The sequence below is a fragment of the Falco punctatus genome (genome assembly GCF_963210335.1).
Source record: "Falco punctatus genome assembly, chromosome: 13".
In the NCBI taxonomy this organism is placed as follows: Eukaryota; Metazoa; Chordata; class Aves; order Falconiformes; family Falconidae; genus Falco; species Falco punctatus.
In genome coordinates this window covers 26,265,608-26,290,885 of record NC_137593.1, presented here as the reverse complement: position 1 = coordinate 26,290,885, position 25,278 = coordinate 26,265,608, and the positions used below count along the sequence as shown (strand labels likewise).

Sequence of the window (25,278 nt, the reverse complement as noted above, 5' to 3'; positions counted from 1 at the left end):
AAACCCTCCAGAATTTGTAGTTTAGCCTGCCTCAACCTGAAACAGAATCACTGAGCTAAAGCTCATTTCGATGTCATCACTCACTGTGATTGGTACTGCACTACACTATAGGCATATATATACATATATATATATGCACTACATATATATACTGCACTAAGGACTGTATGCATACCTGTGCAAAGCTTTAACCAGAAACTACTGAGTCTAGGTTCTAGTCTGCAAGTCTAAGAGTTAACTCTGTTTAAAAAAAACCCACGCATTTTCCCAAATTGAGTAAGTAGATTTTTTTTTTTCAAACATCCTCATCAAAATTCACCCTAAAGCTGAAAACAAGCAAGAGAAATTTTAAGTAGGGAGTCAGTGCCATGCAAATAGGAACTTGTAAGAGCTAATAAATATGAAACCCTCTGCATTATCCGTGGTAGATCAGAAGGTGGAATAAGCCTGTTACGAACGCCGCTGACGAGGGCAGAGCAGGTGGCACGTGGCACTGAACCAGACTTGATCGAAACCTGACTCGATCCCTGCAGAATCAACTGGTGCATCTATAAGCGACACTCTCCCGTATTCCAGGTCAGCTGAGTGCAGGCACATCGTCGAGCTGGGGAACCCCCCGGGAGCTGAGCGCCGAGGCAGCGTGACACAGGGATGCCCGACTGGCAGCACCAGCTCAGCGCCCACCCTGCCCCAGCTGTGCGAGTGCGACACAGACTGGCCGCCCGCGCTCCCCGGCACACGGCACAGTAACGAGTCAACGGTGTGCAACGCCGGCCACCCAGCCCGGGCTCCAGGGAGCACCGGGGCAGCTAACCCACAGTTAAGATTAACCGAAAGTTAAATTCATCCCACAGTTCAGATTAACTGCTCTGGGGCAACGGAGAGTTGGCAATATATTGCTTTAATTAAACATATGAGTTTTCTTACGTTCAGTTTGCTCAAATTCAACTTAGTGCTTACCTAGTACCCAGGAAATTCTCCATTTAAGACAATTCCGTGACTTTAAATTAAAAAAACCTGGATCTCCTCTTAGGGTTACAACTTTTCATAGCAGACTGATTTCTGTACCAGTACTACCAATAACCTTTTTCTGACAGTTACCTCTGCTGTTTCCAAACGACCCCACTCTTCCCATCACCCTCTTCCCGATGCCCCAGCCTTGCAGGTACGCCCAACCTCCAGCTTCTCAGCTCTTGCTCTGCATCTCTACCAGGTGCTGTTATCACCTCTCCGTTCTTAACGCTCCTGTTACGCAGACCCACACCTACCTGGTTGAATGGGGGGCGAGGCCCATCACCCAGCAGAGGCGTTTTCTGCTGCTGGAAAGGCAGAGGGCCCTGGGAAGGGTGCGGCCCCCTCGAAGGGTTCGGTTGTCCCTGAGGTCCTTGCATGTTTCCTTGAGGCCCTACTAAAGAGCCTTGTGGAGGTCCCTGCTGGCCTTGTGGACCAGGTGGCCCACGCAATTCCTGTGGCGGTCCTAACATTGTACCTTGTGGTGGGGGTCCCTGGAGGCCCCTCATCTCCTGGGGACCATGTCCTAGTAAACCACTTTGCATATGAGGACCTCTCATTTCTTGCGGATGACCCATCATCATCCCTTGTGGAGTAGGTCCCTGGTTATCTCTGGGTCCTGGAGGACCCTGCATCCCTCTTGGATTAAGTCCCATCAAAGGCCCTTGAGATATAGGGCCCTGCATCCCTTGAGATCCTGGAGCTCCTTGCATGCCGTGAGGAAGAGGTCCTTGCATTCCTCGGGGACCAGGTGGCCCTTGCATTCCTTGACTACCAGGGGGACCTTGAGGACCCATGTGACCTTGTGGGCCAGGGGGACCCTGAGGTCCTAAATGAGTCTGAGACCCAGGCAGACCCTGCGGTCCCAAGTGGCCTTGTGGGCCAGCGTTACCCTGGGGACCTGGGGGCCCCATTGGCCCATGAGGGCCAGGATGTCTCTGCATTCCTTGATGTCCGTGTAAATCCTGAGGCCGTGGCATTCCTTGTGGAGGCCCTTGGGGGCCTGGAGGTCCTTGTGGTCCCATGAACCCTTGTGGACCTGCACCTCCTTGGTGTAATGGAGGGCCTTGAGGTCCCATTTGTCCTTGGGGTCCTGGAGGTCTGAACTGTCCTTGTGGACCGGGAGGTCCCATCTGAGGCATATTCATTGGCATCTGCTGAGGTGGAAGGGGCTGCTGAAATCCTTGAGGCATCTGTGACATTGGCCCTTGCCCTGGGAAAGGCTGGGGTCCGTGCAGAGAGCCTCCTGGAGGTGGTGGCTGCACTTGCTCAGCTTGCTTCTGTGCAAGTCTCTCAATCTTCAATTGCTGACCGGAAAAAGTGACCCAGAAAAATCAAATAAGCACAGAGGTATATGGAACAACTAAACATCAGAAGCAATCATCATCTCATTTCTCAGGACTTTGAAAAACATTTAGTGCTTTTCTCTTAACTAACAGAAACAGAACTAAAGAGACCCATAGGTCAGTATTAGTTAAGCGAAATGCAGGGGTCTCACGGAAGGTTTTGTAGCATCACGTGTAAAGTCCAATATCCTGTTCAACTGGATATTTTTTTTAAAAAAAGGTGAAAGCAGTACTGCAAAAGCAAGCTGCACATTTTAGAACTGAGGTCCAAATATATTTCACAGAGCACCACAACCAATTTGCTCCTAACTGTCTTTCCCTACGTACCTCCAGGAGCTGTGGGTTTGTGTACTGAAGTGCTGCCATTTCCTGCTCGATCTCCGCCTGCGTCTTCTTTTTCTCCTCCAGCTTAATATCTTCCTTTCTGTCATTCAGTGGCTCTGGCGGGGGAGGCAACGGGACTTTATTCTGCATCCATGCCTATAAAGAATAGTAAGCACAAGATGAATTCTGTGGAAGGTGTATGCGACATATTGCTGCGCTGGGAAAGGATAAGCTGCAATGCTGTGTACTATGGATGTTCAGAAGCTAAAAACAATGCTGAATAAAACTTCCATATTTTATAACATCCTATTTTCCAGGTACAGATACAAAATCTAAGGGATTTAACCAAGTGTTTTATGCTTAAATGGTTATTTAACTATGGTGGCAAATTACTTTGCACTGGGTGCTGATGTAAAAGAGCTGATACTGGAAATCCAAAGCATTTCAACAGCCACAAACTTTGTAAAGTTGGGAAAACAGCAAGTTGCTCTCCCGTTCACTGTGCATCAGGTACTTACTTGCTGAAACTGTGCTGGTATTGGTTTTGCATAGGGCACTTTTTTCTGTGGCACCTTCTTTTGGTCCTTTTGCATTACTTCCTCCATTCCCCAATCCAGTCCGGGGATTGTCATTTCAATGTCATTGGATTCATCTTTCCCTTTAGCACCAGGGAGACAAACAGTCAGAGCAATGCAGCTTTACAGAGAAATCCCATTACTCTCTTTACAGCTTATCTGGCAAGAGACCAAGAGGCTTGCAACCCTTCCTTCTTTACAGGGGAAATACGCACAACACGGAACTTTAGGAAAAAGCATCTGTGCTACCAAAAAGAATGAAAGGAATGAAAGAGGAGTCACACAGTATCTGGCTGGCTCAGGAAAATGCTTCCCCACAGCTACTGCTTACCCATCTGCTCTTGCTCCATTGCTATTTTCAATTGTTCAGGTATTCCCATTCCCGGAATAACTGCTAGGCTGTTGGGTTCCAGGTCGTCTAGAGAAAAACAATAAATATTTATACTTGGAACACTTTCCTTTATGTCATCATTTTATCCCTTTGGATTCTCACATGGTTTTACTATTAGTATCATCACGTATTTCACAAGCAGTGGGTCGCTTTTTTAATTCCATACGTGAATTACAGGATCTCAAAAGAACTGCAAATTCGGATTCATAAATACATCCCAAAAGGTCACAAACTAGGTTCTTTGAGGAAAGTTACGTTTATGGTGGAAGCTTAGAAAAGGAACTAATAACCCATACCCACACCCATTTTTGTTATAACAAATATCTTTTAAAACGTAAATTGGATTAAAGTGCTGCATTTTAATTAACATCCCCAAACACAAAAGAGCAAATAATCAGAACTGAAGGAACAGATGCATCCCCAGAGATGAGAAGGTTGCTGAGGCATGCCATAGAGCTGGGCAACCCTGAGCAGTCTAAAATTACCAAGATACATCTGTAAGAGAGGGGTAAAGTTTGAAGATTTTAGTGAAGTTCAGTAACTCGAAAGACTTTCCTGCTGTAGTTAAGGACTATAGGAATTCTTCAAGTCATGTGAAGTTTTCAGGCAGAAAAATAAACTGGAGATATTGCCAGAGGGAAACCCAAACCTCCTTCCAGTGATTGACAGAGCAGGTCTTACCTCCGGGAGCTGCGGAAACAAAAGAAAACTCAGTGTTGGAGTGGCGGTCGCTGGTAACAGGGAGAGCAGTCACCAATAACTGCCTTACCTAGCAGCTGCACTCTAGTGCCAACCCAGCCTTGCTCCTGACCCCAACCCTCTTTCTTCCACATCGAGGACAACTGCCTTACCGTATTCGACACCATCCTCTGACATCCCAGGGAGCAGATTCAAGTTGTAACGATCTCGCATTTTATCTCCAGGACGATTTCTGGTCCAAAACTTGCTGTCAAAAGGAAGTTATATGATTTCAATAAAGGGTCAAGAGTATTAACCACGTTAATGCTTCTTTAACTTTTAGCCTGCTATCTTGATTATGTAAGGATTCAACTCTTCAAGTTCTGAGCTACATCCGAACATTAGGTGTGAGGTTCAAAGCAAAAATAAAACCCCAACAATTATCATATTAAATTATATAGTTACAATTCAGAAGATACTTCAAAGTGTAAGGGGTGTAAGTACAAGGCATCAACATTAGATCCTGGACAGATATATTTCTAGTCCATTTCAAAAACCTTTGCTCAATTCAATTGTATTCTTCATATACTACTAAACTTGTCAATACACACACCCACACAGAAAAATTTACTCCACTTATAAAATGCCCCGTGTTTACAGCATGTTCAACCTAAAAGCGCAAACTATATGCCTCCAAGTACGTTTGCAATGTGAAAAGACAGACAAGACCAGTACAAGATCCGTGGGAAAAACAGCTGTGGAGATAAAAATGTTTCTTCAGCAAGAAACTACAACAATTCTTTGTAAAAAAATTCTTCAAAGCTCACACAAACCCCAAATCCTAGTATTTTTTAAGGCTTTTTAGGTGAAGGACAAGAAGTTAGACTCTGCCTTTTAATGTAAAATGTCAGTGCCGTCTCATTTTGACACGTTTCTCTCTCTGCTCTGCCCACTGGCTGTGTATCAGAATCACCCCAATCTATTTTTTGTTCACTGATGCCATGCAACCTTTCTAGTTTCCAAATGTGCACACATTCCCTTAGATCTTTTCTTTAAATATTTGAAAATACCTGGTGTGATCATTTGAGCCTGAACAGAGAATGTGTCCAAGGGGATGCCACGCCAGGCTCCAGATCATTCCCTCATGGGCCATCTCCATTCCACCAACCTCCTTCTCAACCCTGATAAAAAAAGGAAAAAAAATTAAAATAATTAGCCATCACACAGGTGAGTACCTGCTACAGACACAACACAAAACTTTTGCTATTCAGTCATTCCTCTTCCTCTATGCCATATTTTGCTAAACTTAAGCCTCTGTTATTTTTCTACTGGGGGAACTGATCATTCCCAGTTGTTCTTAACAGGGAATTCAGTAACGTAGGGATTTGTAACTGTACACTTAGAAACAAAATAATTACAACACCTCAGCACAACCTCTAACAAACTAGCAGTTCAACCATTCATCACTCTCTCTAAAAAGACTTTTTTTTTCTGTTCAAGCAACTGTATCCCTTAAAATACATCTGCACGGGAAAACTTCATAAATGAAGCATATTCACCAACTTCCTTAGGTATAGAGAAAAACTGTAACACAAACATGCATGTTAAATACAGATTCAAAGGTGAAAAGCATTTAGTGTAACAGCTTGCACATCTGACCAACGTTTTCGGAACGTGCTGATGAAAATGCCACATACCCAACATGCCAGAACAACAAAGAGCCATCTGATCCTCCGCTGGCGAACAGCCCCTCGTGAACGGGGTGCCAGGCCACAGCTGAAATGCAAAGCAAGCCACAGTCAGAAAGTATCACGTCAGGAATTCTAACGAATGGAAAGCAGGATCTCAAATATTTCAATGTTTAACCCAAACTGATAACATGTGGGTTTTTATTAACAACAAATTCTGACCTGTGGCCTCCTTCTTATGACCCCTGAAGACTTGAAGTTCTTCCTTCAGATTACGAATGTCAAAGAGCTTACAGAGGTGGTCACGAGAAGCCGTGAGCAGCCAGTTGCCATTCAGATTGAGTTTCACCTCCATCACTGTGTTTTTATGAGCATGTCTGCAAGCACAGAAAGACAAGACTGCTTGCCCAAGTCCTGATTTCTCAGACACAAATAAGAACGTGATCATTTACCACTCCCAAATATTCAGGTCAGTAACAAAGCAGTGCAGGCTACTAAACTAGAATACCATGGTTTTCTGTGGAAGGCACTACCCCTGTTCTTTCGTACTGCAGAGCAATGGGTAGTGCTTGCTGAGACAGTATTTGGTTACTGGGCACATTTCTACTGCAGCGTGAGAAATTTTTCATCAGGCAAGATGGGACATCTCATTTGTGTTTCCATATCCCAATTTGGTTTTCCAAACGAGAACTGTGTGAGTAAGAGGTCTATGGAGAAGGACAAATTAAATTCAAATAGGGAATATTAAAGTCACCATTTCCCAAGTGTAGACTTCTCTTCATCTAACCTCTAAGCTTTCTGGCACAGCTAAAAGCACCAGCTTTATACTTGAGGCAACTGTGTATGGCTGAAAAGATGGGAGACAAAACCTAAGAAGGGCACTTAAAAAAGAAAAAAACATTTGATGAAGTTTGCAGGTCAAAGCCTGTGGGCAAGCACTTACAGTGTGGCAAGGCTCTGGCCAGTCTTTGGGTCCCAGAACTTGATGGGCTGTTGGCTATCCTTACTTCCTGACACAACTAATCCCTTTGTTGGATGCCAGTCAACACATTTCACATCTGCACCATGTCCTGTTAAGAGGATAAAAATTGTTCGTATTGAGATGTCACAGACACGGAAAAATTAAAGGGCGGACACCTTATAACTGTAATGTAAAACTGAATGAAAAATGTCACAGAGCACAGGTCACAAAACAAGAATAAACTAAATAAAAATCCTTCTGAGTTACCTAGGTTGCGTTCCTTCCCACTAACCACTGGGAGCACCTTCTCGGATTCCACTCTCAAACCAAGCTCACTTCACCAACATAAAGATTCTCTAAGAAGTTTCTGCTCAAACTGGTACTTTTCTTTTTATTTTTTTACGTAATTACACAGTATTTTAAAAATAACACCGATGAAGCGTTTGTATGGAGGTGGTAAGGGAAAATAACACTGTGACACCTTCTTTTCTGTGAAATAGTGTAGAAATTTAAGGCAAATACACATTTGTTCCTATCCTATCAGTACTGCCCTTTTGCTGTCCTGTCAGAAAACAAGCAAAAAAATTAAATTATGGATCTGAAAACTAAATTAGCATATGATGAAAAGAAATCTTACAAGATGTAACCTCTTACCAGGTCACAGGGATTCAGGTTTTTCTAATGCTCAAGAGCCAGGAGAGAAAAACCTTGGTTCTATCGTTCCATTTTACACAGACTGACGGCTCTTGACAGAGAACCCGTGCTGCTCAGCGGATCTGAAAATCTGTCAAGAAGAGATGCCTGTTCTTGCTACGCAGCAAAATTTGGTTTCTGAGCTGAACTATACGGATTTATAGAAGAAATTATAGAAGAAATAATGTCGACAATTTCTTACTCCAATCTCTCTCCATGCCAGCCCAGTTCCAGGGAAAGCCAACAGTAAGTGCCAATGCCAGAAGAAGAGGTGGCACACAGTGACTTGGGAAAAACGTGGGATGAGAAAGGAAGGAATGCCTGCAACACGGACGACACTGAAGGTATAAAACGGTACGGGAGAATGGCAGCGTGTTCTGTGGGAGACAAGGGTTCCCATCAAAGCCAGGCAGCTCCCACGGGTATTGCTTCGCCATGTGGTGGAACACGTAATTCAAGCAGCGTAAGTTGTCTTACTACAGGCCTTAATCCGACAAGATGATAAAAATTAGTATCAGTTGATATCAGTTAAAAATCAGTATCAGTTCTGAGGCTGCATAAAAGTCAGATCAGAACAAGGAATGTATTTCGACCTTAAAAGAAAAGCAAAACATGAACACGTAGAGCACACTCTCCATCAACCTGCCTGCTCTCCAAAAGAAAGGACGGGCAGGGAAGAGATTCTTGCAGCGAGAAGAAACGAACACAGCTTTGGGAAGCGTATGGGGAACAACCTGAAGGATCAATTGATGACTGGGATGAAGAAACCCAACTCTCCTTCTGAGCCCTAGCAGGCAGGATGGCCCCTGGAATACGCGGGGGTCCCAGGGAAGAGCAGGATCCTCAAGCTGCAGACTGTAGATCTGCTCACCAGTGCCGCTCCGCTGGGCTGTCCTACGGCGGGGGGTCACCCCGAGGCGTACCCTTCCCTTCTCCCTGGCTCTCCTGACGCAGCAAAAAAATGGAAGACACTTTCTGTCTGGATTTGCTGTCACTCAATCTCTGTCTCAGCTCAAACACAAAGCTGAATGCTGAGCAAACCTTGCTCCCAGGTGTTTATCTGGGAGGAACGCTGAGGGCAGTAGTAAGAGGGAAAGCATTCCTCCTCTGCAGTGGAAAGCAATTCATGGCTGCAGAGCTGCACCTGATGATACTATGTAGGTACTTGCTACATACGTAACCTCCAGGGAAAGACGGGGGATTTGAGTTCAAGGGCAACAATAGGTCCTTATAGAGACATGTTCCGTTACAGCTAATGCTACTTGGTTGGACCATATGAAGATGTGTTCAGATTACTTGAGTACTATCCTAAGTATGAAAAAACCAAAGCTCAGCAAAACCAAACACGTACCCACGTGGACTGGAATTACGGCGGCCTTGCTGCTCCTGAAAGAAGGGGGATCGGTGACGGGACCGCACCGGGAGGCAAAGGGCTGCTCTGCTCGGGCAGCAACATCACACCCAGAAGGCAAGTTACACCAGTGGGTAACTGTGTTACACCAGTGGGTGGCAGCTCGCCCTGCGCAATGCCTGACGCAGGGGTTTATTTGAGTTAAACCCACCTGAATATGCACCCTGAGGGGAAAAAAAGGCTCAGAGGGCACAATCCAGTTCAAATTCAGGGCCAAAAGCTCAACCAGAGCATCCATCCTCTAAAAGTCTTCAGAAGGGATTGATGAGACCGCACCGGCCCGATGGGTTTCTCAGAAGCCAGGTCTGATAGTCACCACCCACTTGCCCCAGCAGTAAAAGATGCCAGGACACCAAGAACTTGCAGCCAGAGCAGATACATCATCAGGTACGGATCAGCAGGCTTCTGACCAGCAGCAGCACATTAAAGCTGACCATAGGGATCAGAAGTTTCTCCTATGAAAATCACAGCCGTTAGGAAGACAGATAACGGGCATTTCCCACAGGGAGCAACCTTTTACCAGCGTGCGCTGGACCACAGCAAGTGGCGGAAAACTGGGACCCTCCTTCGTAACCTAATCAAAACGATGTACCCCGCCCTCAAGAGATGCATCTTTTAGACATAATTTTGCACTAAATGGGATTATCACGTATACTTAGCTGTAGGTCCCTAATACAATGAAGCTTTCTCGAGAGAAAATAAATGCTTTTCCTGCAACAAACACGCTTTAAATAAGCTAATCTCAAGGGATGAACTAACTCAGTGGAATTACATAAGATAACTGAACAGCATCACCTAATCCGACCTTTTTTGATTACTTTTTCCCTCTCTTTTTTTAATTGGAGCAATTGACACTGTACATTGCTTTTCCTTCTTTCTGCTGATAGAGGTACGCACCGTACCCCTGTACATACCTCTGACAGAGGTACACACATACCTTTGTACATACTGCACATACAGGTACATTACCACCTGTAACGAGACAGATGATGCAGAAAATACATTGAAAATAAACCCCCAGAGAAAAAGAAGCCTGGTCAATTTTACTTCATAGTTGTTTTCCATTCTTAGTTCTAGGCTAAAACCTGCAAACTGGACTCCCCTCGGGTACAGAACCCATCACCAAGCATCACGCTCAGAAAACCTTAGTTCACACAAGTCTCTTGTTTACATTCCTTATTTCCTGACTCTAAAAGACGCTTTTGCTCAGTAACTTCAACAGTCACACCTGTGTCTGTGGCTTAGAGAGCCGGGACGGGGGTTCCCCTCGGAGCAAGGTCTGCGCCCTTCCTGCCCCCCAGCCCCCTCTGCAAGAGGCACGGGCCCTGCACCACCGCCCTGTCTTGTAGGGACACTTTATGGATAAATTAATTGGAATGTGTGAATTGTTTAGCAGTCGTGGCACCATGGAAGGCCTATAAACAAACTGAAATGAAAGACCAAAGGTAAAGATTTCTGATAAACTGAAGTCATTAAAAACCATGAGTTAATGCCCGAGCATAAAACAATATACTAACACTTGTCAGTTTCGCTTTTTCTAAGCATTACAAAAAATCTGTAGAAAAAATAACTTAAAGCCAAGCACGTCTAGATTCTTTAAAAAGTTCAGATACAAAAGTAGATCTCTAATACTTTTCATATGCATAATTTTTTTAACTGAGTGACTGTAGATGCAACAATTTAATTAAAATACTGACTGCTAATACTTCTAGCCTACTTATTTGAAGAGCTGTTCTTTAAAAAGACACTGAACAGAAATACTGGCTGGTAAAAGGCATAACAAGCTCTAATAAGATTATGTGTAATAGCGTTTGATCAAATCCAGCATGTCAAAAATATGGAAAAGTACACATAAATTAAGGAGTTGATTTTCCCCCCATTCTCTAATTTCTGCATATATGACTTAGTGACTGTAATATACGGTGTAAAAAAGTTGTTTTGGATCACTGCTTTTTTATTACAGTCTATAATATATCTATATATTTTATAATAAAACTGTCTCTAAACTATCAATTATAGATATATCAGGTTTATTGCTGCAGCGCATTTGTTTTCTATTACATCCTTCCCCACAGGAATGGGCCCCATTCTGAACGCACATGAACTGGAAGAAAGAGGATTTTAGATACTGTAGGATTTCTAGATCCTTCTCAGCAATTACTTGGATGTATATACACATATGCAGAGATGACACACTTAAGGCATCTTCTTGTACTGTTTTAACATCTATGTTCCAAAGAAAATGGATATTTGTAACTATATATATTTAAAAGAAAGGACATAATCATTTAACTGCAACAATACTGAATGTTTCTCATTTACAGTGAATTCTATTTGCTTGGATTTTTCTTTTTTCTTTAAGATACATGGTTCTCTTAGGCCCTGTTAAATGGGGAATAGCTAGAGCTGTGTTTCCTCCACTTGAACTGGTCAGGCTTGAAGCCTTTTCATCCCAACACAGTAACGTTCATTTTCCTCTGATCCATACCCCCAAAACAACAGAACACCTTTGCCGATGCCTACTTTCAAAGGATCTGCAGAGAGACATTAGGTCTCGCCACTGTTCAAGCTGAGGTTCTCCATCCCCCCACAAAAGGGGGGGGGAGGGTGTGAAATAAAAGAACCTGCAAGTCAAAGATAATGGAAAACACCGATGTTAGCATAAAGATGTTCTAAGTTTCCTACATAATTTCCTTAGACTTTGTTAGTTGCTTCCAGCCTACCAGGCAAATTGGATTATTCTGCCCATTCTGTTTTTATGGAAGGCTTTTAAAATGTTGTCTGATGGTTACTCAATTGCTAGTCCCTTCTTCTGTGTAAAACTCACTTAGGAACTGAATACCTCATATCTACAGGAACCTACATACTGTTTGATAACACCAGTCAGGTTAGCAATAAAGGTAAGAATACATTTTAATTCCAATAATTTAGTCTTCTTTGCCCTACTGCATTATGCGAACTATACTGCTCTTGAACACTGCCCTGTGACCTGTCACTTCCTATTCTCCATGCCAAGAAGGAACACCATGGACACCCTCCGTCCGCTCATACACACTAGGCTTTTTCTTTCTGGCATAATGTGGGAGGCTGGTGAATAAGAAATTAAGCGGAAAGCTCCTTTCGGTCTTCAGTGGATTAAGAACAATACTCTCGTCACACTTTCAGACCTCTGTACCATAAATTCAAGATTTATTTTCCTTTATTTGCTCACCATCTAGTTCTTTGCTAGTTTATTAAACGTGGTATCTAAAGAGACTGCTAGGGTTTTAATCTACCTATGGGGAATGTCTCCTAGATCATCAGGATTCCCCTAACCCAGCAGCAGAACAGGACGTAATTAAACCTCGTTTAGAAATCTCCCCATGCTTTTTTTTTTTTTTTTACAGTTCTATAATGATACTAAATTTTCTTCACAGACAAAAGCTCTTATAACAGGACAGTTTGTTTTTATCATCTGTGAAATCAGAAGGTTAAAAAAATAAAAATTAATAAACACTAATGAAACAGCTATGGGTAAACAAATGAGTTTTCCCGAGATTACCTGGAACAGGTACCCAGCCCCCAAAGCGTGTGTCCATAAATTTGTATGTGCCGGTCCCAACCAAACTTACACCACTCAGTGAACAGTCTGAATTCTACAAAACCCTAAAACACTAGCAAAAACCCACCAGTTTGAACTTAAGGCTAGCTGTGTGCTTGCACAGCTTGCATAATACAAAATGCACTGCAAAGACTCATGACAATAATCTTGTTCTATTACATGTAATTACCAGTAATGGCATGTAGTGATCTGAATTCTTTACAGCTGTTGAAACTCAATGACAGTGTCTTCTGTAAGGGTTTATGGCGAGAGAAAGAAATCCAGCTGGGTGCCAGCATTTGTGGGAAACAGGTCATGCAGGGCTCAGTCTTTAACTGGTGGGACTACTCACATGTTAAAATTAATGTTTACATTCTTCAGCCATTTGAAGATAGAAGGCTGAGCAGCTTCCGAAGCTGAAATGCACTGCTTTGAACAGAAATAAAAATTACACAACTGAAAATGTCTGCTGGTTTAGATTTGTGGTGTCAGGTCCTTTTTTTTTTTAAATCACTAAGCCTGTTCAGGCTAGAGTCTATAAACACTATAGAGATGCCTTTCCTTTTAGACATACTTGCTTTTTACTAACTCCTAAATTTATTTTTGAGCGTTATCACTACCTACACCCAATCAGGTTATTTCCTGTATATGTTGTAAACATATAGACAAAACAAGTTGGACAGAAGGTTGTGCAACAGCACAGTAGTGGGACCTGCATCTCTAACATGCAAAAAGCTGTTTAACTTTCTTTTAGAAGAACTATATGCACATCCACTAATTATGTATCCATGTTTCACAATTTCTAATCATAAAACACAGTTAAGTCATATCTAAATTGATCATAGATAATTATCAACAGAAATTTATCTCAGTATGTAAAAATACTACAAAATTTTCATCAATTTTATTTAATCAGTGTCCAGATTTCCCAATTCACTACCACTTTTAGGCACTTGATCAAAAAAGCCCATGTACAGCATTAAGTGCGTCTCTCTCACAGAGAGGTCACCTACGTTGATGATGCTTCATAAGGCTTAGTGCAATACAGTAGTCTTTCTAATTAAGAAGTCATTATTCACCTTAAGCAGAAAGCCATCAGGAAGCTCAAAGCCAGCTCAGAGAAACGACAGGAAAAACAGGGCAGAAAGTGTAAAAGGAGAAGATACACCACATTAAAACTGTCCAGCACCACCTTATTGAATACATATGCTTGTGCTTAGCAGTGATGGCAGCTGAATTCAAGGACACAGGCAGGTTTTCATCACAGCCAGGGGTTAAATTATTTATGAAAAGCAGACTGGATTCTATGTTGCACTGAGGCACAGTTATCTGTTAACGTTCTCACGGCATGCTACCCCTAATTCCTTTGCACGTATTCATCAGAGTTAAGAGGGCTTTTTTAAACTGCCAAAGGTAGAACATCCTTTGTTTTTTTCCCCCGCTTGTTACATTATCTGTAAAGTAGCTGGGACTAGAAGTTCTTTTCTACTCCAAAAGTAGCCAGCCTACTTTGAAAGTAGCAACACACGTGCTTTTCATTGACAGAAAATATTTATTTACAATGGCATTTACATTTAATGATATTAAAAGTGTACAAAAACCATTAAAAATGCACAGCAATTGTAAGGAAAATGCTCATGCTTCATCACATAAACAGCTGACAGGAGCCAAAAAACACTCCCTCAGAGAGAAATCATCCCAGAGTTTTCTATTGCTTGTTTTCCAGCACCTTCCTTTCAAGTACCAGGTACTAGTCCCCTGTCTGGAGGAGCCTGCACTGCCTCTAACGAGCATTTACTGCTCACTAGCCTAACAGGCCATGGCAATGGCCACAGAATGCTGTACGGCCAAGGGGAGAGCATGGCAGCCCTTCCAGGGACCAAGGGGTGTGCACTTGAAAGATGAGAAACGCAGTGATTTTGTCAATCGTTACAATAGTTCCCCTAGATTCGTGGCTTTCCATCTGGGTACAGAATCAGTCTGCTGGGCAGCATGGTAGTTTGTAAAAACAAAACAAAACATATTCCCCAAAAGAGCTTTCATGGTAAAATGCTCCCAGTCAAGTGCTCCAAACATGGGTGAAACATGCGTTTTGGAGTTTGCTCCTAGCCTGTACGATCAACTACTTTGGAAAAAATAATTAAAAAAACTACAAACCCAGATGAATTGGATTAGAATGCCAAAAAATCGGAAGCCTCATAGTGACAATTCATCTCAAAAGTAACTACTCAACTACTGCTCAGTCACAACATCCACTTGTATATTATGAATTGAGAACAGCAGGGCATGTGTTAAAAACTGGTGCCTGACCTAAGATTCTAGTAAGCGACGTCATTTTAAGATGCACTGATCCTACAGTAGCTGTAATGAAGTTTTTTAAACACATACTTAAGAAACTAGTTTTATTCACTAATTATTGAATTTGTGGACTGGTGTGTTCACTTGCTGCTGTCACGGAGGTGACAAACTCCCCAGCCTTTCCACCTGCAGGCTTTTGTCAAGCCTTTGCCTGTTACACCTGTGTGGAACACCACTCAGCAAAGCCAAAGCTTGATATTTTTACTGAATACTACTGTAAGGAATGGAAAGAAGGGATGTGAAAAACACAGTATTGATTTAGAGATATTTTTAAATTAACTTGAAGCTAATAAAGAAACTCTGGTGCATCCTAGAATTCAGCATGGCAATTTAGTGAGAGGAGGAAGGAAATCTGGGGACACGCTGCAAAACTTAGTGCCAGCTTGTCTCGAGCTCTGTGCTCTGATAGTAATTTCAGCCAAGGCTGTAAGTGGTAAGAGTCAGAAGACTAAGTTACCCACTCAGGAAAAAGAACAAATGCTTCCAGAAAAGCTAAGAGTAACCGTCATTAATCATTTTCAGTACTTACTCCCTTTAACATCCCACTGGACATTCATTAAAGTTGTGCTGGTTATTCTGGCTGTTGCAAGAGAAAAGCATAGTCCACATATCTAGTTTAAAGGTTAACCCAAGTTTCAAATCACTGCCTGGCCACACGAGCAGAAATCACTCTCAGCAAGCTACTAAAACGTAACAAAAATTTTTGTGGATCCCACCAAAAGAAGTTACAAGAAGTCTTGTACTTTTATAGACTGTGACATACCCTTACTCCCAAGTGAACCCAGAATGTTTTAATACGAACTCCTAAGTATGAATCCACTATAATTTTAAGCAAAGAAATCCTGACTTCAGCTACACGGAAGTTAGAAAAACTATTTGCTTTGGTTCTAGGGCAAACGGTGCACGAGCACCTGCTCTCAGTAGTAAGTCAGCAGCAGCTGGCACAGGCGTGGGGACAACAGAGAGATTATCGAACCTTGCATTGACTCTGGGAAAAGATTTGTGTCAGTCAATAACCAAGACAATTAGCAAATATAAGAGATCCTAGAAGGGATATGCAGGTAGAAGCCATTTAACTTGCTCTTTGCACTTTAGAAGAGCACCAAGACTGAGCAAACTGGGAAGCAGCAGGTCTGCTGAAGCGCTGGCAGAGAGCAGAGCACACAGCATGGGCCTGAGCTGCAAAGCACTATGCCTTCCGTACAGGGGTGAAGCTGAACAGACAGGAGAATTTTCAGCTCAAGCACAAAGGACCAATTTTCTAGCAACTGAAATATGAAAAAGCTGTAAATCATGAGGACAAAAACACACGCAATGAGCAGACTACCATGAACTAAAACAGAAAAAAACCCCAGCATGTAACATCATAACAGTGACTTGCAAACACATCTAATCTAGTGGTGATCTTGGGGCTAATGACAAGAAACACAGCAAAATAAATAAAAACCCTCGGTGCAAAGATAATTTAAATGCAGGAGCAAAACAATGATTTGAATAGTGTTACAGAAACATAATAGACATAATACCTTCCATTCAAATTTCAATCAAGCAGCAAGGAAAAGATGAGCTCAGGTGAGAGACAGAAACCAGGAATGTCTTATCAGTCTTACTTCAAATTTCTGAACGATCAGTGCTCTTATTTCCAGTTCTCTTCCTGTGCTTTCCTGTACCACCACCACATTCATAGACTCTGTCAGTCCTCTTTCCTACCACCTATTAATTTTGAAATTTAAGAAAATTTTTCCTCTTTCAAATTTAAAAATAATACTGATGACCCTATTTAAGTAGAGGAATACTTTTTTTATATGTTTCTACTCTAAAAATAGGTCCCCTACTAAGCAAATGTTTTGCAGATCGTGGCTGTATAAATATCTGTGAAGCTCTCTAAAATACCATGCATCCCCATGTATCATTTTTAATTCCACAAGGACATGAATGGATCAACCAGTGAAAGTCATCATGTGTGATTAAACAGAGAGACAGGGAAAAAGATGGTGTTGAAAACTTACCAGGGATTTTGTGTGATAAAACCTAACAAAGAAAGGGAGAGGTGTCAACAGGAAAAAATGGGATAAAACAATCCAAAGAGTACTTAAGTAACTCAGATATATTAAAACTAGGGGAAAAAATATGGAGAATATATAAAAGATGACATATATGGTTATGAGAAGAAGGAAGGCAAAGGAGCCCATCACCAGCTTAAGTGGGGTTCCAAACAAAAAGTGCTGGTAACAACTTGTGGAAAATGCTGTTCTCACATTCTTTTACTAATGTCACAAGTAGATGTGAACAAAACAAGTGGTATTTGATTCAAATTTCCTCTTCATGTAATAAAACAGGTGTGAAACAGGCTTCCCATGAGGGACTGCTCTTTCAAGATCAGAATAGAGGATACAAGAATGACACAGACCCCGCCACACTACAGATGGAATATTTCGAACCCCGTGCTTCTTGAAAGGACTACCAGTTTAGGTTTTTTTTTCCGATTTGAAAGGAATAAAAAAAAAATCATCAGACAAGATGAATATTATACTGGCATTTCAGCATGGCGCTCCCCTCTGTGATGCAGCCTATGATTGAATCTGTATTTGGATCTACAGGTAAGTGCACTCCACAACATGTTACGTATTTCCAAAATAAGCATAAGGGAATGACGTGAAGGTTTGCAGGAAAGTAGCCTGTGAGCATACTGCAATTGTAACGGCAGTGTATGTTCTCAGAAATAAAGCAGAACTGTCTTGGAGAAAAATGTTCACTAGGGCAGGAAAATTTTCTCCCTTCAAAGCAGAAAAGCATTCAATTCAAATCCCACATCTACACCTGGCACGAATAACTCCTGGGCGGTTTTGCATAACCCTCCATGTTAGCACCAGAAACATTGTCTAGTATTTCAAAATTTAAGTTTTCCAATTTTCCAATTAAAGCATAGACAGAAACTTTGTTAGTCAAAAACATCACGCTCCCAGGGAAAAAGATGTTAGCCTGAAATACTTTTTGAACTCTGCGATAAAGTGTCAAAAAAAGTTTTTAAAAAAGCTTCTGCAAAGTTCTAGAAAATACATAAGGCCAGGATTCTAGAATATACTTTAAAAGCCAAATGACATGGACAAAAGAATCCAAGACGGAGAATATCCATCCATTTGTAAGTGCATGCGCAGGAGAAAAACAACAATTCAGACCCACTCTTTGGCAGTGCTGACAAACAAGAAACTTGAATTTTTCTTAAAAAATGCTCTTGCCTGCAGTATTTTAAGTCGGTCTTCTTTCTTACAAGACTAGCACAAAAGCAGTAATATTACTACTAGAGATCGTAGGTTTTAGTATTCTGGAAATACAAGTTGAAGATATAAAGTTATTTATGGGACTTTTGCTTTTTTTCCCCCTGCATTTTGAGCATTTGTTAGATGAAACCACCACCACAACAGATACCTGGTAAACTGCAACCCTGCAAATCATCTGCAGCTCTAAAACTGTGGGCTCGAACCACCAAAAGAAACGCCAACTAGATCATTGATTTAAAATAAAAGGCAAAAGAGAACAAGTGTTTACCGGGCAGATGTGATTCAGAAAGAAGCTCTAAGGAATCTTTACATTTCTCTCAGTGCTTTCTGTAGCAGCTTTCACTTGTTAATCTTACACACACCACAAGAAATAAATCTTTCTAGTCTCAGAAACGTACAAACCAGTCCACATAACAACAATGAACTGGGTCCATATATGAAACTACAGCGACAGGAGAGAGAAGCTACAAAGCAGTGCTTTGAGGAAAGCAGCATGTTTGCAAAATATTAGGAAGAACCGAGTAGGTCAGGCACGTAAATAGGGAGGGAAAAGTCATCCCCAGCAAAAGGTGGTACCCTGAACCCAAATGGACCTGTGCTTCCAAATCACACACTCCTTACAGCGCTGGCTGTGCTGTGCAGGCATCGCTCAGCTGAGAAATGGAAAACTGCGCTATTTCTCTTCTAGCAAGCTGGACTTTAGCAATCTTCTGTAAAACACAATTACTGATAAATTGAGTCAGCGACTGTGGGGGAGGCAGTCAAGCCTCTTCTTCACTGGCACAGCTCTACCTCCATATATAGTCTCATTCGAACACTGACAAGCAGAGATCAAAACAAAGATGACTTTCCTGAAAGATGGCATCGTTTCTGTTTCAGAAAAGGCTATATAAGAGCATGCCATTGCTCCTGAAGCAACCCACTGAGGAAACAAAAAAAAAAAATATATTTGTTGGCAAAATGATGCAAGGTAACAGTTCTGCCAAATGTTTGATTTTTAATATATTTGTTAATACAGAAACCCTGTATTGGGAAGCAAAGTGCATTTTTAACCTTAAAAAGTTAACAAAAAAAAAAAGAAGCTTTAACAGGTATAATCCCATGTCAACAGTTTATTTTCAGTGCAAGTTAAAATACAGTTATTGCTTTAGTACACAGAATACACCTTCATTGGACTAGTCTCTATTTTTGGAATACATAAGCCCTTGTGAATTATCTGCTGCTAGAAGATGCAGTTTTACAAGCATCAATGTGTCATGAATGTGAGCAACTGCAATACAAGCACTACATCGGATTAAAAGGTACAGCAGGCTGAGAAACACCTGGCTTTTAAGAATAACAGATTCTTCATCTATTGGAGACCGGGCATTAATCATTTCTACTCCATCAGCAATATCCTGATCTCCCCAAGACTGCACATCAGTGAGGCTGGTTGTGCCTTTGTATCAATGCATCTTTCATAGAAAAAGAAAACACTAGGGGGTTTAAATTCTTTTATATGATGTCTACAGCAAGATGCAGTATGCATGACAGGTACATTCTATGGCAAAATAAGCAGCAAACCCCATTAGTCCTGCTACTATGTACAACCAAACTTTTACAAAATTTATAGCAGTTTAAAAATATAAAGCCTGCTTTATCTACCTATCATACAGTTTTACGGAATCTTTTCTGCTACCGTGTGAATGAAGAGAAACATCTTTTATTTTTTTTGCGAGGGACAGATCTTCTAGAAGATAAGTGCAATTTACCACTTTTTACTACCAGGTAATTTATTCAGACTGATTGGAACTGGAATTATCACACATCTAATCAGTAAAATGTGACCTAAACCAGCAAGGTTGCCAGTTGCTACTGTGCAGATGTCCAGTTCACAGTAACCAGCATCAAAGCCATAGACTGTAATAAACTGAAAAATTAATTCACTTCTCACTCCTAAACTGGAATCCTCCTTTCTGTACAAGGATGGCAGAGTAGACACGTCAGGAAAAAATATCCTGATATTCCTTGTGTCTAGTAAACGCAACATTAAGATTTTTTAATATGGCACTTCAAAGTAAAAGTCAAATTAAATTCTAATTAAAATTCCCCAAGTTGTTAATATCGAAATACCACTACTAAACTATGTTGTTAGATACTTGTGGTAATTGTTGCTTCTAAGCATTTTTCAGGAAAACTTGTCTGATGCCTATTCCTTACTTGCATTTTGACATCTTACCAAAAAGAAAAAAAAATTTAAAAGCTTATTGAGATACCAACATTCTATTGGAACAGAAGTTATGAATTTGGTCAATAAAATATTGTGCAATAGGTTAAAAATAACCTCTATTATTTCTAGTATTTGTGTGGAATATAACATCATTATTTAAAACCTTTTTGAATTTCAGTGAAGTGCCATGGCTTCCTATAAATGTTGCAGTGACAACAGCTGACAGGACAGTTTTGCAGAAACTAACCCAACTTCCAACTGCTGTACAAAGCACAGAGACCGAAGTGCCAGTATTTCCACCCAGACTTACTAGGAACAGACATCCTCACGGTGAAATTGTAGACTGAAACACACACAGTGAGTGCTCTTAGGGAGAAAGACTGTATATTCCTTGAAGAATTCCATGACGCAGGGAAAAGAAAACAGCAAAGTGGGAGAGAAGCAGGCAGCATGTGCAGAAGCCTCTGAGCAAGCAGGTGTTTGGGTTTTTGGTTTTTTTTTCAGACAGGATGCAGTAGTTACATCTCCACAAAAACAGCTGGCAGGATTGCACCCGCTATTTAAAGCCTCCACCATTCCAGTTTTATGCGAAGACAGAAATTCTACACGTTTAATACTAGCATTAAAGCTTCTGATTGCATTTTTATGAAAGTCCTGTTTGAAATTGTCAGCAAATGCAATACACACTACAGAAATGATCAAGCTAACATGCTTATGTAAGTGACTGGAATGATCATTTTTGTCCCCATTCCTCTGGAAGCAAAGGTTATTACTGATAAGCTGGGAATAGTGTAAAAGATAGAACCTACCTTTGCCCAAAGATCTCCAGAATACAACTGCAGAGTATAAATCAATTTAGTGTAATTAAAGAATTGTCTGAGTGAATCCAGCTTTTTACGTTCCTAGTCTTAATACCGTATGCTTACTTGTAAGTCTTTGGAGAACAGGGATTTCCAAAAGGAGAATGGTGATCCACAGAAATCCATACTGGTCAACGTTACTGATAATTCCTAATCGCCAGACCTAGCAAACTAGCCAAGAGAATAATGATTTTTGAGAATATATCTACTGCTAAAGAGAAAATACCTTATACATTCATTTTAAGTAGGTGGGGTTCCAGCTAGGGAAGTGACGGACGGCACCATTGCTGTTGGAGGATTTAAGAGCCTAAAGCAAGATCTGTAGGGAAAAGATATCTTTTTATCTGACACCTTTTTATCCAGCTGTATCAAATGACCAAAATTAAGCAAGTTCCTGCGTCCTTAAGACAGGTCAGTGTGGCCTTCTTAAAAAACAAAAAGACCAAACAACAAAACCCAACCCTTTTTTCTAACCGTATCAGCTGGTCTAATTTAAAACACTAATTCTGGCTATGAATTATGCACGGATAAGAAAGAGCAGAAGGCAGGTGTAAAGAAAAGGCAGGATTCTTCTTGACCAGGCACGAACAACAAGCAGTAACACACTGCACCAGATCAAGCTGCAAACCTAGTCAACTTTTAGAAAATAGAGACATCTTGCTAAAAATTTTTAGATCTTTTAACTATGCCATATAGAAGTATGCTTGATCACTGTCCAGACAGTATTCACTGGGTGCAGCTGTTCCTCGCCACTAATTACAATTCAGAAGGGGGAATTTTGTCTACAGATTTTGAAATGTGTTGTTAGACCTTTCTAAGCTCATCTGTAGTAGAAACACCAGAAGAAAGCTGGCATGAACTTTTCAAGTGCTTGAAAAGTAGTATGTTTCAAGACAAAAAATCTTCTAATTTTTTTTTTAACTTGAAGATAATTGCAGTCTCAAAATTATATTTAATATTGTGCATTCTGTCGAAAGCTTAAACTTGAAAATTAAGAAATTTAGTTTTAGACATAAAGGTCAGTCAAGACCTGGGAAAGGTGTGGGCATGAACACTGAGATACACTATGTAGACCAGCTTTTGCTTAAAAGAAAAGAATAATTAGTCTCTAACATCCATTTCATTTCGTCTAGACATAAAAGCTGATGCCTGCAAACACACCAAGCCTACTTATGATTCCTTCGGAGAACTTCAAAACATGAATTAAGAAATGCACCTTCAAAAACAGAAATGACAAAGCAGACAGGCAAATCTAAGCTGCTTCAGTTTGAGAAGTAAAGCAGCTAAACTCCTTTTTTTTTTTTCCTTTAAAGCAAACTTTCGATCTATTTTAAGTGTGCACGTGCTTTAAAGCTTTACACCACTACCTGCACCATCTATTTAAGGACTGCATAACTTTAGAACAAACAAGAAAGCAAGAGAGTAATATTAAGTCCATAAATGTACCACTGGGCACCATTATAAAGGCTGCATGTTTATAGAGACTGACTGAAATTATATATGCATATACAACAATTGCATGTAAAAGTGTATCTCTACAGAAATAACTTTTAACCTCACTGTTACGACATAATCAGAAGGAGCTCTGAAGACACTGACAGCGCACTATCACATCTTCCATCTTATTTGCAAGACATTTTCATTGCTTGCAGGAGGACTCCAAGCAAGGACTTAAACTTCAGCAATGATGAAGTCAAACAATGTTGGAATGACCAAACGTTTATCACCTCTGGAAAAAGTTCCACTAAACATTAAGAAACCTTTACAATCCAAATAGATGGTGTGCATTTCCTCAAGCATGTTAAAAGCTGGAACAAACTAAAAAGAAGGATTTTTTGATACAGTCTTTTGAAGGTGAGTTCCTTATGTCATATACGCTGTGTACATCTGAAGGTCACTAAAAAATTAAGTCACTGGGATTTTTTGTTCCTTTGTTTCCCCTTTGGCAAAGCAGAGGAATTCAGTATCACAGGGTAAGTCAGGTTGGAAGGAACCTCACCAGTCTCTTGTTCAACCTCCTGCTCAAAGCTGTTGGGGTCAGACCAGGCTGCTCATGGGTTTATGCAGTTTTATTTTGAAAACCTCCAAGGACAGAGACTGCACAGTATCTAATTAAAGAAAACTCTCACACCCTTCTAGAACAGTATTAAGAGAACAGCAGGAAAAAAAAACAAACCTAAAAGCAACTGAAAATGAGTTTTCTACTGGACTAGAGGAGATAAACCAAATTGTTTGGGGGGGTGGGGTTGGGTTGTTATTTGTGGGTTTTTTGTTTGTTTTGTTTTGGGTGGGTTTTTTTAAAACTAACTTTACCGTAATTATTTATTTTTCTAATGGCATCATACCAGGAGCATCAAATGAGTTTGAACTCAAACTTCTAGGGATCCCCATTAGATCTGTAGTGGGAATTATGCTGGAAATTACTTACCTGTGAATACCAATTACACATCAATTTGTGCTATGTATCTCCAAATATAAAAGAATAATGAAAATTCTCTTTTCAAAGGAAAATGTTTTACTTTCATCTGAACCTCTATGCTCCACCTCAAGCCAAGTTTCTACTGTGGAAAGCTGGGGAGGGGGGTTGGTGGGGTGGGGTGGAGTGGGAAATCTGCTGCTCATTGAATTGAAAGAAGATACTCAGATTTTTAACATCCTGAAGCATACTGGTTATTTATAAAGCCAGGAAGAACCTCAGCCTCTTATGAAGACTAGTTCTCAATAAGCATTAGGCCCTGTTAAGTGAAGAAGAATATTAAAGACTTGCTATGCATATTCTCAATCTGAGGATGGTATTATCAGAACTACTCCTTCCTTAAATCTAAAGACACACAGAAAAATAAAGCAACATAGGATCACCTTGGAGAAGAGAGCAGTCAGCTACAAAGAGAAGTTCAAATGTAAAAGTATTGTATAACTATTTAGACTTGATCTTCTCTAATGAATATTTATAACAGACTGGATCCTGAGCTACTGGATTCCTGACCCTGGAATTTTCTACCAATTCATCCTACCCTTTGAGGGCTAGAATAGCTGACAGTTAAGCTACTAATTTATCAAGTATTATGACTCTTTTTTGAGGAAGGTTTTTTTAAATGACAGAAGTTTAAAACTTAAGATTTTAATATAACATTTAAAACATTTTCATACTCCATCATTCTAAATCAAAAGGCAAAGAAAAAAAGCTATTGCACATACGGTAGAAAATACACATCTGCCAGCACACACAGAAAGCTGGGTTTGCTTTTTACTAAAAGGTACTGTTCTTTTATTCTTCCCAGTTTTAAGCAGCCAAGGGAACACATTCCTCAGCTTTTTTTAATGGAAATTTTAAGTTTACCCTCTGAGATCTTGGGGACTTGGAAGAAACACCTATGCCAGTCCTGTTATACTTCCAGTTTCTCAGGTCAGGCTCATATTTAAATAGCCATGGTAAGTTCCCATTAAAAGCTTATTTTGGTGAGCAAAAAGGTCTACACACAGTTTCTATGAATGGTCAAAACCAGTTAAAGATAACTTTCTGTCTTCAAAGACAATATATGCAAGGTACTCACAGACCTTGCCTTGTCTACACCAGAAAATCATACCGAAGTGATACAACCACTTCTTTATGCGGCTGTAGTTATATTTGGAATAGCTCTACCCACCTCCCTATCTTTACTGGAGCAAAATAAAGCTTTTAAAATACTGCATTTAAAATTTTTATCTATATAGATATGTAACTAACCCATACTTTAAGTTCTTGAACACAAGCCAGAATTTGATGGATTGTGTAATATATCAAAATAATGTTTTGCAGAACTGGAAACATCAGATTACTCCACTGAGATAATAATCACAGCCCAATCATTTTTGAATTAAAAAAAAACAATAAAAATACAAATCTATAAAACTTCCAAGACACTACCTGCA

The 25,278-nt window shown here is 40.6% G+C and overlaps 1 protein-coding gene across 3 annotated transcripts in view; it reads right to left on the bottom strand.

Moving 5' to 3' along the window:
* The window catches only part of WDR33 (WD repeat domain 33), a 72,806-nt gene that overhangs the window by 14,142 nt on the left and 33,386 nt on the right, over positions 1-25,278 (bottom strand). Inside the window, exons 8-16 of one of the 3 annotated variants that reach the window (XM_080409825.1) lie at positions 6,957-7,083; positions 6,236-6,390; positions 6,023-6,101; positions 5,396-5,506; positions 4,499-4,593; positions 3,588-3,674; positions 3,200-3,339; positions 2,685-2,837; positions 1,269-2,318 (exon numbers count right to left, since the gene is read on the bottom strand). In XM_080409825.1, the coding sequence (XP_080265951.1) occupies positions 1,269-2,318; positions 2,685-2,837; positions 3,200-3,339; positions 3,588-3,674; positions 4,499-4,593; positions 5,396-5,506; positions 6,023-6,101; positions 6,236-6,390; positions 6,957-7,083 (1,997 nt within the window). Of the gene's footprint in view, positions 1-1,268; positions 2,319-2,684; positions 2,838-3,199; positions 3,340-3,587; positions 3,675-3,695; positions 4,338-4,498; positions 4,594-5,395; positions 5,507-6,022; positions 6,102-6,235; positions 6,391-6,956; positions 7,084-21,559; positions 21,686-25,278 lie in introns of those variants that run through there. The other 2 variants (XM_080409822.1, XM_080409824.1) reach the window with 2 other exon arrangements.